The sequence below is a fragment of the Leptonotus elevatus genome, chromosome 12 (assembly GCF_054856555.1).
Source record: "Leptonotus elevatus isolate MCC_2025b chromosome 12, RoL_Lele_1.0, whole genome shotgun sequence".
NCBI lineage: Eukaryota > Metazoa > Chordata > Actinopteri > Syngnathiformes > Syngnathidae > Leptonotus > Leptonotus elevatus.
The window spans coordinates 2,656,352-2,669,752 of NC_141250.1; the positions used below are offsets into that span (position 1 = coordinate 2,656,352).

A 13,401-nucleotide genomic window follows, 5' to 3' on the forward strand; every position below is an offset into this window, starting at 1 on the left:
AGTACTTCATTCATTTTTTGAATGTAACCCTATATTAAAAGATGATGGTGCTCTTGTAACATTAAAATAACACAAGTCAAAGCATGCATTACACCCCAATGTGCGACACCGGGCGCCACAGTTTATGGAGCTATTTGGCGCTTAGTTGGAAAACAATGGATCAGTCCAACAAAAGAAAAGTGTCCGAATAAAACAGAATGTTTAATACTATGCCTATATTCGAAAAACAAACAATCCTCACAGATGGCAACTTGCAAGCGGGTGTGAAAATGAAGGTGATTTGCTAATACTAAACACTGAGGTACTCAAGTAAAAATCACATTACCAGGTAAAATAAATATATTGCATTATACTTTGCATTTTAAAGTAAACTAATCTTTGTTAATTAAAGTTGACAACATGTAATTAAATGATGATGGAACACAAAAGACGATGGCATTTTTGGTTTGCTGCAGGTAGATAGATCATTTAAGTCTGGCTTTAATTTCATGAATTTGAGGAAAACTCAAATAGGCAGTGACTATTTTAATTGAAAGTAAGTTTCAACCAGGCGTCATTTCTTTCAGAGTTCAAAATGTTTTTCTTACATGCGGACATAATATTTTATGTTCTCTGTTGCAGTTCATTCCTTTAATAAATGTAACACACTCCAAGCTTTTTCCATACAGATAGAAAGATCAAATGTATGGAGTGTAAAAGGTTTTGTGGCGCCCAGCGTATTTATTTATTATTATTTTTATGTCGTAAATGGTCAAAATGCCTCTTGTGTTGGAGGTTTCCGACCAGTGCGATCACTGCCTTTGACCTCGGTCAAAAACGGGTTGGGTTAGGAGGAGAGGCACGAAGGCAAGCATGGAGTCCCTTTAGTGTACTGCACTCCCACCATGTGGTCAAAATGATAACGCTTGTGGGCGAGCAATCTGTCTCAAACTGCTGTGTCAAATATTTTGATCTTTGAAGTAGAACAGAAGCTGACTCACGAGTTTTCACGAATTTTCTTTCTTCGAAACAATCAAAGTAAAAGAATGAATGAAACATAAACAGCAGAATAAGCACACGGACACACAAATACATGAGGCTACTGCTCCACCTTACGATTTACGTCCTAATGTTCCTTCCATCAAATTTTGGCGAAAAGCAAGCCACATAATAATAATAATAATAATAATAATAATAATAATAATAATAATAATAATAATAATAATAATAATCAGGAAACGTTTGAGTGTAAAACGATAAATCTATCTAGCGTTATCGTTCATCTAGCTGTTATTTTAGATTTCAGATTATGCATTCAATAGATTGGGTACTAATAAACCACAGATTTAACACGCAGGTTTCGTTTCTTGCGCAAAAGCGCCGGAACCAATTCCAAGCTGCTACGTGTTTTAGTCGGATTTATTTTGAGCTGCACATAATATAGACGAGTGACCAGTTGCCAAAACAGATAAGGCTTGTTTTAGTTTTACCATTTATTATTTACGGAATATATTTGAAACCAATCAGAGATTATACGGGTGAGCAATGAGATTATTTTACATTTATTGTTATCCTTATCGTTTTGCAGCATTTGCAGTAGTTAGATCACAAATTGATTCCCCCACTAGATTAAACGAAACATTAACATTAATAAACAGTGTAATATTTGTGAATACATAACGGTATAAAAACAGTCTGAGTTTTTTTTATTTGCTGTATCAATTTCAGTACTTAATTTGAAGCTTCGGTGATGTTCTAACGATTTCCGTTTGTCTCTTTCCCTTTTCCTATAGACAGACCTGACCGTTTAAGGATGATCGTTTGTTGGCAACATCTACCGTGGATTCGACGCGGGACTCAGTTGTGTACGTTCCTTCGAAAGAACGTTCACAATTTGGCCTCTCTGCAAAAAGCCAGAGCTCTATCCCCAAATAAAGTCAAACGCTTGCTTTACCCTTTTACAGAAATAGAGGCGCACTTAGACAGGTACCGTTTTTTGTATGTCAAACTCCACTCTTTGCCTTCCTCTCACTCCCAAATTTTCAAATATTATACAGATCTTCATATCTATTTTAAATTGACTTTCAGCTCTGTGGACAGAACACCGTTCCAGCTTTTTCATCCCAGTGTTGAAGATATTCTAAAAGCTGAGAGGCTCTTCTGCTCGTCACCATCTCATAAGATTGATTATTATATTTCAGCAGAGAGGATGGACCACTCACCTGATCTGAAACAACCAGAGGTCAGTAGCATGCTTCGATTACAATTTGCCATCCAACATAAGTCAAGTAATTTGGGTCCTGTCCACTGCTGCTTTTTTAATATTGCCCTTGTGTCACTAAGTTGTTGGACTGCAAATAAGATGCTGCTTTTTCATACTACTTTATATTTTCAGTACATTAGTAAATTCTTTTAGGATTGATTTTGACCATGCCACTCCTAAAATTCTTTACTGGCTAAAGGTTCTTCACAACTAATGGCATCACATCAACTGTAGAGCTTGTTTCATTTTGATGTTACCAAAAACGTAAATTTTTGTCTAGACATGTCCACCTTTTGGGGTAAAAAAAAATGGTCCGGGAGGATTTCCAAATTCCCTGTTAACTCTTTGACCGCCAAAAACGTTTAATAATGTTTAGTAAAATCCAAATGAGTGCCGCCAAAGACTTTAAAAGACGTTCACTATGTTGTTGTTTTTTTGAAAACGGGTGGAGGAAAGCCTTGGCAAGCTGTGCTGAAAGTATCAAGCAGGTCGAGTTAGTACAATGACTATTTTTGGGCACTAGATGGCAGCGATGACTTTTTGGACAAGATCGGGTAGGCGTCAGTAGAAGACGTGAGGCGGAGCTAGAGTGTTGAGGGGAGAATGGCTGAGGAGGCGAAAATGGCGACCGGTTGCAAGCAGCTCACGCTTGAGCATTTTTTTCAAAGACGAAAAGCATCGACCAATGCTAAAGATAAAGAGCACATTGATGATGATGATGGTGACTCCGAGGTTGACGCCGAAGTTGGAAGCGTTGACGCGGCGGCTTCGATCGCGTCGTAAAGCCTCACCGGCTAGCGATGCTAACGGTGGAAAACGAGCACTTCTGCACAGACGGATGTTCAATCAGACGATGAAGAGTACCCCGAGTCCAATGCATATTCATCGGAGGAGTGGGTACAGTCTGATCACGGAGAAAACACTGGTTCTGGACTACGATGCCACCATGAATGGAGTGGATAAGATGGATCAGAACATCTCTTACCACCCGGTATAGTAACTGAAGGACATGAGGAAGCCAGACGTAACACCAGGTCACCGTATCATGATCCTGAGAGTAGACTTGATGACAACATGGCCAAACACACACTGCAGTATATACCTGCTACTCCCCGGAAAAAAAGACCGGCAAGAAAGTGCACGCGAAGGGGCAATCGCAGTGAAACTAATCTGTGGTGCAAATCCTGCTGCGTCCCCTTGCACGCAGGGGAGTTTTACACAATATACCTCACAAAAAGAAAAACTGTGTAGTTGAAACATCCACACAATTGTAAATAGTATCACAGTTGCACACATTTGTAAATAGTTTGCCAAATTGTTTTGTCAAATTGTTACACTGTTGAATGTAAATAAACGTATTTTGCTATCAAAAAACACTTTTTCATTGTTGGTGGTAGTGTTTTACAGAAGTAAAGCACTGTTTAGATGTGTGTGGCATCATTCATGGGAAAAAAAAGGTGTCAAATTCACTAAAGTGCATGAAATAATATCGTTTCACTAAAAGCTTGATTTCTCCGTAGTTTGGTCCAAAACAGAGCATTTGGGTGAAACTAACCTATTTTCTATTGTTGATTACTGAAGAACGGAATAAGGTAGAAACAAACTTCTCGAGGACTGAACTTGGCCACCCCTGCTCTATACAGTACACAGTATTACAGTGCTCTTGAGTAGGGCCCGATCGATATGTGAGGCCGATACCGATTTTTGTCAGAAAAAAAAATACAGATTACCGATTAATCTGCTGATTATTTAAAAATATATTTAATGCATACAATTATTATTACAAATTACCCCCTCCCGAATTCCTTTTCAATTTGTGTCACTTACGCACAAACTTTCGCTATTAAGATTCTCTGCTTTGAATGACAAGCATGACCTTATCAAAAAATGTCATGAAATATATAAGGTTAATGTATAGATTAATGTGTCAATAATAAAACAGTTCTTACTTGTTAATTAACCTTTTCTTTTATATATTTTTATCTTGTGTTATTTTCACAAGTCTCGGGATTTACTGGGCTAACCTGGGACCTCGGGGATTGTATTTTGTGCCATGGCATGTGGAAATGTGTGTTAAAACAAAAAAAAATCCTTGGATGCTTGCATCCTTAAATTTTGAGAAAAGAAAGTCTTTGAATCCTCGAAATACCAACTTTTAATACAACTTGAAAGGACAATGACAAAATAAACAATATGAAAGTGAAACATTCTACCTTTGAAAAGCCACATAGAGGCTTTCATACACAAACACATGGCAAAAAAAAAAAAAGAAGAAGTAAGGGGGCACTTTGTAAATCAAAGGCCAACGGGGAATATGCCAATGCCATCATCCCACTTCAGCCCGTGCTGTTCCAGATACAGCTAAGGCGCAGAACATAACAGAGCCATTGTTTCACGTGTGTGTGTGTGTCCATGGTGTTTGTGTATGTCCCTAGGTATGTTTCATTGGCCGAAGCAATGTGGGGAAGTCATCTCTGATCAAATCTCTGTTTTCCCTGAGTCCAAATGTGGAAGTCAGAATCTCCAAAACCCCTGTGAGTAGTCATAAAGGACATGGATGTGTGTTTTTTTTAATTACCTTAAATTTATGTTTTCCTAATTGAATTATATTTGGTTTATCTCAGTTTGCATGTCTGCAGCTGTTGCTCTGTACAGATGGAACACGTTTTGAAATATTGGTCTTTTTTTAAATCTAAAAAACCTGGCATTTCAACACAGGTGTGTTAAAATGTATTTTTGAATGAAAATGAGTAGCTGTTCCTAACTATGGGTTCTATCACAAAGATAAATCATTGTAATTACTAAGGGAGGTACATGACATGAAACTGTCTGTTTTAAAGTCAGTGCAGTGCTAAATGATGTTAACCAGAGTTCATGTTTGTTCTATATTCCCTTGTAGGGTCACACAAAAAAGATGAACTTCTTTAAAGTGGGCAAGGCTTTCACCATCGTGGACATGCCAGGTTATGGACATAAAGCACCAAGAGATTTTGTTGATATGGTCGAACCATATCTATTCTTAAGGAAAAAGTGAGATATGGATTTAGCTACTTCGAGAAACTTATTGGGAAATATTTGTTTCAAAAGTATTCACACAAATTATATTTGGGATTTTTACGTGTTTTTTGAGACAAACATACTGTTTAAAGATATTCACACACAAGGCAGACCTCAACATGTTGAAAGGATGTCCCTCCTCTGTCCACTAGAGGGTAGTGTTGCTGTCTCCATAGAACGACAACAGCCATCTCATGTTCCTCATTAAAAAATTGAGAATTGAAAAACAAGCCTTTATCTGATCTTCTATTTTGTGTTTATGTAGCACTAGTCGGGAAACGAAATTTGCATCAAGTTTTTCAGATTAGCTGCTGTAACTTGGGTACTCCAAATCATGTGACCTTGGTTTCTTGCAGTCTCGTCAGGACATTCTTGTTGATGGATGGCAGTATTGGACTGCAAAAGATTGATCACATCGCCCTTGAGATGTGTGAGGAGACAAGATGTCCATATGTGGTAAGATGCATATTCTCTTTTTAAGTGAGAAACGAAAGTGCCATAGTTTGGCGAGTATAAGACGTCCCCTAATATTAAATGACCAGTTCAAATTGCTCTTAAAAAGCAGTCTTTTCTCTTTACTTGTATATAATACAGTCCCCAAATTTGCTTGGGGGGGACGATAGACGAGCAAGTAATACAAAAACTTGAACTGTTATTTCTCATGGAAATATATATTGCTGCATGAAATAATAATAATGATGATAGGTTTATATTTATATGCTGTATAGTATGTGTGTAAAGACATGAACTTATTAGATTCAAAAAAGAAAAAGTCAAATTTATTACGCTATGGGTGGGTCATTATTAATTTATGGGCGGTTATTATGTTATGGGCTTCTACAAGGTGGGGTACACCCCAAAGCTTTCATTCTCATCCATTGCAGTTACATGTTCGTGCAGTTCGAGTCAACTTAACAACAACACCTGATGAACATCTGAGGCTAATGCCACATTATTGCAGTAGTTTAAATAAAGGAATACCTTCGGGTTGAGGATTTTTTTTTCAGAAGACAAATATAACTTTTCTGTAAAACAAATACTTGTAAATTGATTTGATGAGCTATTTAGATTTTTTTTCAGGCACTGAATTGCCATCATTGTCAAACAAAACAAAACAAAAAACGAAGCATTTTAGTTGGCACGTATTGAGTCTTGAATAGAGTTTCCTGAATTTTCTTTACATCAAACTGTATATCAGCTGGTTGCTTCTTTGTCTTACATTCATCAGCAAATGCACATTAATTTTCTCCCTTTACTTGGTGGTTATAACTAAGGTTTTATGCCCCTCAAATGCTCAGTTCTTTCAACATTTTTGTCATTTTCTTCTGAGCCCTATGTCATCACAGAATTAATAGTAAATGTGCTCACTGAGCTATTTAAATACTCCAGATCTCAGAAATGTGTGATTATATAAACAAGCACTTACTCTCGTTCTACATCAAAGGCAATTATTCATGCTCTCATGTTATTAAATATTTTAAGACGTTTTAAGGCTCTGACAGAACAGCTTTTAGGACAACTTGGGAAGTGAAAATGTCATACACCATGCAAGTTTTTTTTTGTTAGGTTTTTTTTAAGTGTTCAATTTACCAAACTCAACACTAGCCAGCAGACCACAATGGGACACCATTCAAACTGTTTTAATTATAATATTACAAACATTGTTTTTGCAGATGGTGTTGACCAAGACCGATAAATGCAGTCGTGGCTCACTACTGACAAACCTACTGAATTTTCAAGATGTGATTAAAACACAGACCACCAGTTGCTTCCCCCAGCCATTTTTGGTCAGGTGAGTGTCAGACTTTTGTTTTTTTATTTTCTTAATTTTTTTCCATTGAGGCCAACAAATCCTATTGAAGGAGTTGCAGCTAACCAATACTACCTTAATTCTTTTTTTGTTTTTTTGTCATCTGTAGTACAACATCGGTTGGTTACATCCAAACAGAGGTGGCAAATCCAGGTCCAGAAAGTAAAAACTCTGCCACAGTTTCGCTAGCTAGCTCCCTAGCAGGTAAACGAGCACCATGGGAGCTAGCTAGGAATCTAGCTAGCACCTGGGGATAAAGCCAAACTGTGGCAGGGTTTTTACTTTCTGGGCCTGGACTTAACATTTGACAAATTTGACCAAGAATTTAGTAAGGAGTACTAGTGTTTTGTTTATTGCTGTGTGGCATGTGTATGTGTGGCATATGCATGCATGTGTGTGTATATACAGTACACTATGGCTGAACAAATAATTGCAATTGAAATACAATCACAATTTGATAAAAAGCAATTTCCTAATCACAAAACCCGGAGCAGAGCACAGGGTGCTAGTGAGCGTTGACCACTGACCAGTCAAAACACATCCTCAGGTAAAATTGTTAGAAAATGGAAATGCCCTGTTAAGTTGTCATATATTTTGAGGATAAATAGATCTGTACGTCCAATTTCATGAATAAAAATGAATATAGACGAAATGATCTTATTTCAATCATTTAACCGATGAGGTGCCGCCACCGTCGCCGCTTGCAATGCATGCTGCTGGTTTTGAAATAGGAAAATGTTACGTATAATTAGTGTTGTTCAAGTTACTTTTGAAAAGTAAAGAGTTATAGTTACTTCTCTGAAAAAGTAACATTACTTTACTAGTTTTTCAATTATGAAAGTAACTACTTAAAGTTACTTTACTTAAAAAAAATATATATAAACAATGATTTAAAAAGTGTTTTTGTTGTTCTGTCATACAGTAAGAGAAAAGACAACTCCCTCCTAACACAATTAAATGTAATGGAACACTAAAACATGCAGAAATTTTGACAGGCACCTTTATTTTTAACAACTTGCCTTCAAAACAAAAGTTGCTGTGCAATATGAAATAAATAATAATAATAATAATCAACTGAAGACATTGTCAACATTGACAAGCAAACAGACTATTTCCAGCCTCACATCTGGCCATTTCAAATAAAATAAGGATGAACATAAGAAAGTGCTTTCAGCCTATGCACTAACTGAAGATGCTTTAACAGATTTGCATTGCTCTTCGTCACTGAAGACAATTCTTTCTGTCCAACACATAATAGCTTGCATTTTACCATGATGTTTTTAGTGTCCTTTACCCACAAGAATTAAAAGTAGTGTTTGTATTTCCACCCTGAAAATCCTCCACGCTTAGTTTCATGCGCACATGCCATTGCAGCGTGTGGGTGTTCGTTCTACCGGAGTTTTGTGTGTGTGCGTAAACTGTGTTTGTGTGTCTGTACAGCCATACTTGTAAGACCCGCCCTACTCTGGCATACTGTCTCTGATTGGCTTACTTTGTGACATCTTGCCCCATTGTTAGCCAATCAATAATCTCTTCTGAGACTTTGCTGTGTTCAATTAGAGTGAGAAGAGTCATGCAAAGCTGTCAACAGAGAACACCACACATAGCGCTCTCACAGAGAGCAGCAGAGACCATGATCCATGGCCATGATCTCTCAGGATCGAAGAACAGAAACTCCTGGTTATGCGGCAATGTTACCTGAGTGTTTCTGAAGAGGACCGGAGGCGGGATTATTGAAAAATGGTGACGTTGTCAAGAAAATACTTGCTTGCTGACAAGTTGTGGGTCTGGATACTTTTGTCTACTTAGTATACACTACAGTATCTCCCTCCACCAGTCACAAGGCTAGTCAGTAGGTAGTATGAAAGCAAGTGCAAGCAGCACTGTGCTGCAGGTTGTCTGATAAGCAAACCTTGCTTTGTTGCTGTGGACTTAACAGAGCAGTGCACTAACAACAAATGTTGCTGTCTTGCTCATCTGTGCTTCGGAAATAAACGTGAAGACAGACAATCCAAGATAATTGGAATAAAGCTGTTACTGTTCTCCACAACAGAGCTGGCCTTCAGTATTACACAGTGTGCCCTTTACTCAGAATTTTTACAAATATTAGCCTGGAGTCAACGATTAGACCATAGTCATTAGTTAAAATGCACCCTGTAGAGCATGGGTGGGTAATCCTGGTCCTCGAGGGTTGGAGTCTTGCATGTTTTTGGTGTTTCCCTTCTTTAACACACCCGAATCAAATGATCAGGGTTGTTATCAGGCTTCTACAGAGCTTGCTGATGAGCTGCTGTAGAAGGACCTGGTCTTTGGGTGATCATGCTCCTTGATCATCCTCAGTTATAAAGTGACCTGTCCTTGCTCGGACAACTTAACAGCTTTATTGATAAAAACAAAACAAACCAAGTGTCTTAATCTAGAAATAATATTTACATAAATAAAGTCCAATAAATTATTAAATAATTTCTTGCTAAAACAAAAAATATATACTTAAGCACATTGTACTGGTGTTCAATTTATTATTGATTTACACTCATTACTTTACATGGTTGAATGTTATGTATAGCTGCATCTGCATCTAAAGTTAAAAAGGTTAAGGTAGCCTTGTGGAGTTCGTCACTTTTTTACTCGTGACTCTAAATCTAAACAAAAACATAAAGTAGAACACTGTACAAAGGTTTTGCATCCTCCTCTCATTGGGCCTCATTCAATAACAAATGCATAGAAATGTTTGTTCCCTGCGCTAGGGGTGCAACGGTTTCATATTTTGGTGTACAATTATTATCTGAGAAAAAACGCGGTTTTACGGTTTGTACAGTTATTATTCTAGATATTTAAAAAATCACATCAGCATCCTTTGAATTTTTTTATTTTTAACAACAATAAATAACTGAAAATACTGGTGGTTACCGGTGACCGAGAGGCCTGACCTACGCGCCCCGCGGGGCGTCCGCCTCAGAACCCTACCCACAGCCGTCGGGTACGCAAACGCAACTCTCACCGGGCGGCATTCAAAGCTGAACCCTGTGTTGTTGTGCGCTCGCTAAATGGGCCGTGTGGAAACAGAAGAGCTATGAACTATGCCGCATGGCTCATTTTGCGCCGAACGTGAGCGGAAATAACCGGTGTTGTTGAACAGCTGCGGTTATTTAATCCTGTAAAACCGGTTAATTGCTGCACCCCTACTCTACACACAAATTGGGCATATACTCAAAATCACCGTCTGATTCACAACACGTGCGTACCAGCCCATTTTGTTCTCACAACTATGTATGTTGATCAGAATTAATTCTAAATAAGAGCGCGTGTGCCTGCACCGCCCTAATTTGCTTAATCCGTGACAATTTGCAACATATAATAATGATGTCAAGCATTTTTTATTAATTCCCCACCCCGGGTACAGACAGATACAGTACATAAGCACATATAGCTACTCAAATGGAACAAGGCTAAACATAACAAGTGTCCTTTTTATGTTTATTTAGGCCATTAGTCAACTCATTAGCAAATTATTATTATTATTATTAGTGTTTTTATATGACTACAGATCCAAGTACATTGTGTGTATTGGGTAAAAGATGTTTTATTTAGTTTTTTGTTTTCTTTACAAATACAATATATCACCACTGCTTATACAAATATTGATGTGGGTATTCGTGATTTTTTTTATTCTGATTGGCTAACCTCTTTTATCTCTTCTTCTTTTTTCTCCCCCTACAGTTCCCTCGAGTTTTCAGGGATCTACCTCCTGAGATGCTTCATTGCTCATGTAACAGGAAATATCCAGTTGACAGACACCTCTCAAAAGTGATTATACACAAGCTTTTGTGTAAAGACGAGGACCTGGTCTCAGATGAGATGCTTTAAAAATTTGAGCAGTGTTTTTGAATGAATACATAATGTTGAAGACATACTCAGCATTCTGTGTTTAAGCAGCCTCTGCTTCAGTGGGTGCCACTAAGTGTCTGTTTTCTGGCGATTGGTCAAATGCAGGTCATATTGTGTGTATATATGACAATAAAAGGTTTCATTTCATAAATGTCAAATGTGTTTAAAGCTGAGTTATTTGTGTTATTTTATGATGAAGTAAAACTAAATAAAATGATCCCACCTGCAGAGTATTCCAAGTTGGGGGAATTTAAAAAAAAAAGGAGGGAGGGGGGGAGTCAGCCGTCAACTGTGATCGTAACTTTTTATTGAAAGTAGTGTTAAAGGGTTCAAGGTCAATTGATGAAAATTTTTTGCACTGCTATTGCTATCACTTCATAAAAGGCAATCTAGACAGTGAGCTTGTTTCCTCAAAGTTTATCTTCACAAGAGGAAGAGCATGATTAAAGTGTTATCTAGAATCTGATCATCTAAGAAAATGGCCATGACATGACACAAATCTTCACAAGCATTTAAGAGCTGCAGAACACGGATACTTAAAATTGAAAGCATCCTTAATGAGGAACAAGTAGAGAAAGATAACAGATGGGGTAGATAAAGATTAGATAAGACATGCTAAGCTACCTACATCTAGTATATCATTACCCACTTTGTCATATTACACAAAGGAATCCATAAATGTCCATTACACAATGAGCAAATCAGGGCTGATGAATTTAAATGTGTTTGAAAAAAATCAGAAATTTTAGAGTAATATTTACACTTGGAAGAGAGTAAAGAATTGGGGGGGGGGGGGGGGGGAAGTCACTCAAGGGGAAGGAACAAACTCACGACCTTTAGCTTGGGAGACTGCTGATCTATCTACCTATCCACACACACACACACAGTCCTGCTCACCATTATTGGCACCCATCAAGGTAAAGTACATAATATGTAATATCTTCTGAGAAACTAAAACATTTTATAGATAACTTGTGTTTTATCTGAAAGACCAAATGATAAAAAAAAATAAAAATAAATTAAAACAATGGCTGGAAAAAAATAGAAAACTTAAAATGTGCTCTGTCACTGGTATTGGCACCCTTTCCTTTAAATCAATATGGAAACATTGTGACTCACCTTTGGTAAATCACAAATGAGAATTCCCTGTTCTAAATTGTCTGTGCCCAATTGACATGAATTAACCAATGAATGATGACTTTGGTGTTTTAAAAAGACACCTGTTATCCCCGTTTCTTTTGTCAAAATCGTGAAAACAAAGGATTTATTTATTATTCGCAATTGTTACGTGCCTGAGGATGGTAAGATGTTAAAGATGTTAAAAAGCCAGGTAGAAAAACGTGGAGCAGGTTGATGGCGAAAAACAAGGCAAATTGATTATGTCAAGAAAAATAAAGCTCTCAAAAATAAACAATGACACTAATGGAAGTCCAACATAAATAAACAAAACAGAACTAAAGAAAACTGCTGCAGCAAGGTGGAGAGAGCCCAGTCTTCCTCAGGTGCCGCTCCGTCCTCTTCTTATAGGCGCTGAGCTAATCAACCGCCCAGGTGCGGCGAATCAGGTGTAATTAGCTGTGAAGAGCAGAGGCAAGGCAAACAATTGCACTTTTTTGTTTTCCGTCTACATTCTGGAGTAAGAATAAGACAATTTCTTGTCCACAACGTATGGACTTTGTCAAAACGCTTCTTCATGTCCACCTAGATAGAAGACAGCTATAATTTGGCCAAAGAAGTGGCCCGCCGGAACCGGTTTCTGTATGTGAGGACAAAATCTCACACGCTACCTTGAGTTAGCGACACTGACAGGAACTGTTCTTTCAGAACCTTTAAGGGACCACGGACATTGTGACCAAACACCAGCTTTGCCGGGCTAAACCCGAAAGATTCTTGAGTGGCATCCCTGGCGGCAAACAGCATAAAGGGCACACCCTCATCCCAATCTTTACCGGTATCGAAGCAAAACTTTCTAAGCATGGATTTAAAAGTCTGATGCCATGTTTCTAGCGCACCCTGTGACTCGGGATGGTAAGCACTAGCCACAGAATGTTTCACCCCCCACGACTGTAAGGTTTCTTTGAATGCTTTTGACAGAAAATTTGAGCCCTGATCTGTCTGCTCGATTCGGGGGAGACCGAAAGTAGTGAAAAATTTAGTGAGCGCTTTGGTCACAGAAGAAGTCTTTCGCACAGGAATGGCCTCAGGAAAACGAGTGGTGATACACATTATGGTTACCAAAAACTGGTTCCGAGACTTAGTCTTGGGTAACGGACCAAGACAATCCACAAGCACATGCTCAAATGGACAATCAACTACAGGCACGGGCTAAAGTGGGGCTGGGGGAACGATTTGGTTGGGTTTTCCAACCAACTGACTACAGGTACTGCAGGTAACTGGTGGGAAC

The 13,401-nt window shown here is 38.1% G+C and overlaps 1 protein-coding gene across 2 annotated transcripts; it reads left to right on the plus strand.

The window, feature by feature from the left end:
- Positions 1–1,397: 1,397 nt before the first annotated feature.
- On the plus strand, positions 1,398–11,155 carry gtpbp8 (GTP binding protein 8). Of its 2 annotated transcripts, none has more exons than XM_086092090.1 (8): positions 1,398–1,517; positions 1,773–1,965; positions 2,068–2,221; positions 4,678–4,776; positions 5,142–5,272; positions 5,656–5,755; positions 6,973–7,091; positions 10,830–11,155. In XM_086092090.1, the coding sequence occupies exons 2-8, from the start codon at positions 1,793–1,795 to the stop codon at positions 10,918–10,920; spliced, it is 867 nt and encodes a 288-aa protein (XP_085948216.1). In that variant the 5' UTR covers positions 1,398–1,517; positions 1,773–1,792; the 3' UTR covers positions 10,921–11,155. The 2 variants fall into 2 exon arrangements, with proteins under 2 accessions (XP_085948216.1, XP_085948217.1); XM_086092091.1 differs by having other exon boundaries at positions 1,401–1,517; positions 1,777–1,965.
- Positions 11,156–13,401: the final 2,246 nt, after the last annotated feature.

Excerpts from the sequence above, each read along its gene's own strand:
- gtpbp8 (XM_086092090.1), top strand. The coding sequence starts at position 1,793 with ATGATCGTTTGTTGGCAACATCTACCGTGGATTCGACGCGGGACTCAG. Across the intron at positions 2,222-4,677 it reads CTGATCTGAAACAACCAGAG|GTATGTTTCATTGGCCGAAG; the intron begins GTCAGTAGCATG and ends GTATGTCCCTAG. Across the intron at positions 4,777-5,141 it reads TCAGAATCTCCAAAACCCCT|GGTCACACAAAAAAGATGAA; the intron begins GTGAGTAGTCAT and ends ATTCCCTTGTAG.